The 2,149-nt window shown below is 55.5% G+C and overlaps 2 protein-coding genes across 2 annotated transcripts, besides 1 other annotated feature; one reads left to right on the top strand and one right to left on the bottom strand.

Moving 5' to 3' along the window:
• Positions 1–69: 69 nt before the first annotated feature.
• Positions 70–762, top strand: TraAM80_06925 (uncharacterized protein; the record flags this gene model as incomplete). Its single annotated transcript, XM_029383747.1, has 1 exon — positions 70–762. The coding sequence occupies one exon, from the start codon at positions 70–72 to the stop codon at positions 760–762; it is 693 nt and encodes a 230-aa protein (XP_029236428.1).
• A 536-nt stretch (positions 763–1,298) lies between these two features.
• Positions 1,299–1,337: a microsatellite.
• A 174-nt stretch (positions 1,338–1,511) lies between these two features.
• Positions 1,512–2,147, bottom strand: TraAM80_06924 (solute carrier family 20 (sodium-dependent phosphate transporter); the record flags this gene model as incomplete). The annotated part of the gene is made up of 1 exon (XM_029383746.1): positions 1,512–2,147. A coding segment is annotated over one exon (636 nt), but the record flags the coding sequence as incomplete, so codon positions are not given.
• Positions 2,148–2,149: the final 2 nt, after the last annotated feature.

The following is a 2,149-nucleotide window of genomic DNA, read 5'->3' as shown; positions in this document are numbered from 1 at the left end:
GAGGAGACGGGGAGGGTCAAGATAGTCGCGAGCAGCAGCCACAAAAAGGCAGCACCCAGAGCGCAGAGCATGCCGTACATCAAAACGTACGGCTCGCCCGCAAACTGTGACGCGTCGGCGATGCCGCCGGAGATCGTGGAGGTCACCTCACCGCCTAGAGATACGGCGCCAGCTAACTCGCAGACGGAGGCAAGAACAATAATCTGCTTCAGCGTCAACACGCGGGAGCCGTACGTCGTGCCAAAGGCATTGGCAAGGTCGTTCATTCCCACACCGCATCCGGTGAGGAAGGCGACGATGCCGCCAACGATGGCGATCCACAGGTATTGGTTGGTCATCAGCAGGCGTTCTCCAAATTCCGCTTGCTTGCCGGAAGTGGCGTTCGCAGAGGTTGTGGTACTTGGGAAAAGAAACCTGGCACGGTGCGTGGAAAAGAGGAAACACAGAGAGAAAAACAAAAGAAAAAAAAACATCCAGTGGCAGGCAGCCGGAGTCAGCAAACGTCTCGGCCCTCATACCGTCGCTTTCCAGGCCATTCGAGAGTTGTACGTTAACAGAGAGTCAAGGAGCAAGAGGGCGAGCAAGAGCGAGATCCCCGTAAGGACATTATTTGCTGAAAGTAATGTGTCGCCGATTGCGGCTCTTTCACTGGACGCAGCCGCACAGCTGGAGTTCAGCTTGTTTGCGGTGCCACACTTTCTGGGCACGGCTGCAAACTGTGTGAGCCCCCGGCAAGCTTCTCACGGGTCCCTCACCCTCTGAGCGGTCGCAGGACAAAGAAGCGGTGCACATGCAACACAATCAACAAAGCTGTGCCAGGACACACAGTGTTCTACTTATTCCCACGTTTAAAAAAAAAAGGCCGTGGGCACACAATTTCCTAACGAGTAGTCGTGTTTACATCGGGTGAGCTTGGAGCGCCTGGCGCAGAGAGGCCGCAGCACGGCACGCACGCTTCCGGTTACGGCAGTGCAGCGGCGTCGTGCGGCTTCAGCACAACCCTCAAATCGAGTCCAACACCTCAAAGATACGTCTTATTTCCTAACGCGTTGTTTGGTTTTTTACTGCAAAGAAACGAGCAACGGGCATCATGCGGCACCCCCGCTGCCCCGCCCCCGGCACCCACCCACACAGCGCGGGTGCCGGTGACTGGCACCGCGGCAGAAGGGGCCCTCGGGCCGCCGCAACGAAAGCTCAGCTCAACACATTCCGTTTTACCACTCCTGTCGGGAGCAAAAACACGGCGCAACACAAAAAGCTTGAAACTAAACCAGCAACGGAAACAAAAGTTTCATTTCAAAAAAAACACGCATAAAAACAAAACAAATAAATAAAAAGCTAAACACGTCTCCACTTGTTACTTATTGATCCCCTATTGCAACATGCAAGCTTCATATTGCCACCATGGGCATCAATTACCCTAAATACCCTCTTGATGCTAAATAAATCAACTGTACCTGACCACTACGCGGCCACGACAGCGCCACACAAAATAACCTGAAGCCTTTGCGTCATCCGGCACGGCTTGGGGAGTAGATTCCCTGTGCGAAGAACAGCGCGGAGATCACACCGCAAATGACCAGGGTCATAATCCATCCGGCGTACAGCTTCGCAATAATGATCCAGCGCAGCTTCAAGATGCCAACGTCAACCATGCTGATCGCAACCACGGCGCCGGTGATGCAGTGCGTCGAAGAGATCGGCACGCCGTAGCCGGAGGCAAACGACACCACAAGCGCGGTCGAAAGCTCCGCAGAGAAACCGCGGCTCGGTGTGATCGTCGTGATGCGCTCCCCAAGCAGCCTCATGATCCTCACGCCGAACGTCGCAAGACCAAGCACAAGCCCACCACCGCCAAGGAACAAGATCCATATTGGCGTATCGCTCACCGCCACCACCGTCTGAGTCCTATAGATGGCGTAGATGGCGGCGAACGGCCCCATCGCATTGCTCACATCGCTCGCGCCGTGCGCAAAGGATGCGCAGACTGCGGTGAACACCTGCAGGTAACGGAACACGTACTCCGCGCGGTTGTCAAACAGCTGCACAGTAAACGGTAGCTCACTTTCCGTCACCTGGCACCCGTTGTTGGAGCTGTTATCCGAGACGCCCACGATGGACCCTGTGAGGGGCTCGTTGGACATCTTTG

Source organism: Trypanosoma rangeli (genome assembly GCF_003719475.1).
Source record: "Trypanosoma rangeli strain AM80 chromosome Unknown Tra_15.4_contig_00268, whole genome shotgun sequence".
In the NCBI taxonomy this organism is placed as follows: domain Eukaryota; phylum Euglenozoa; class Kinetoplastea; order Trypanosomatida; family Trypanosomatidae; genus Trypanosoma; species Trypanosoma rangeli.
This window is presented reverse-complemented; position numbering and strand designations above follow the sequence as displayed.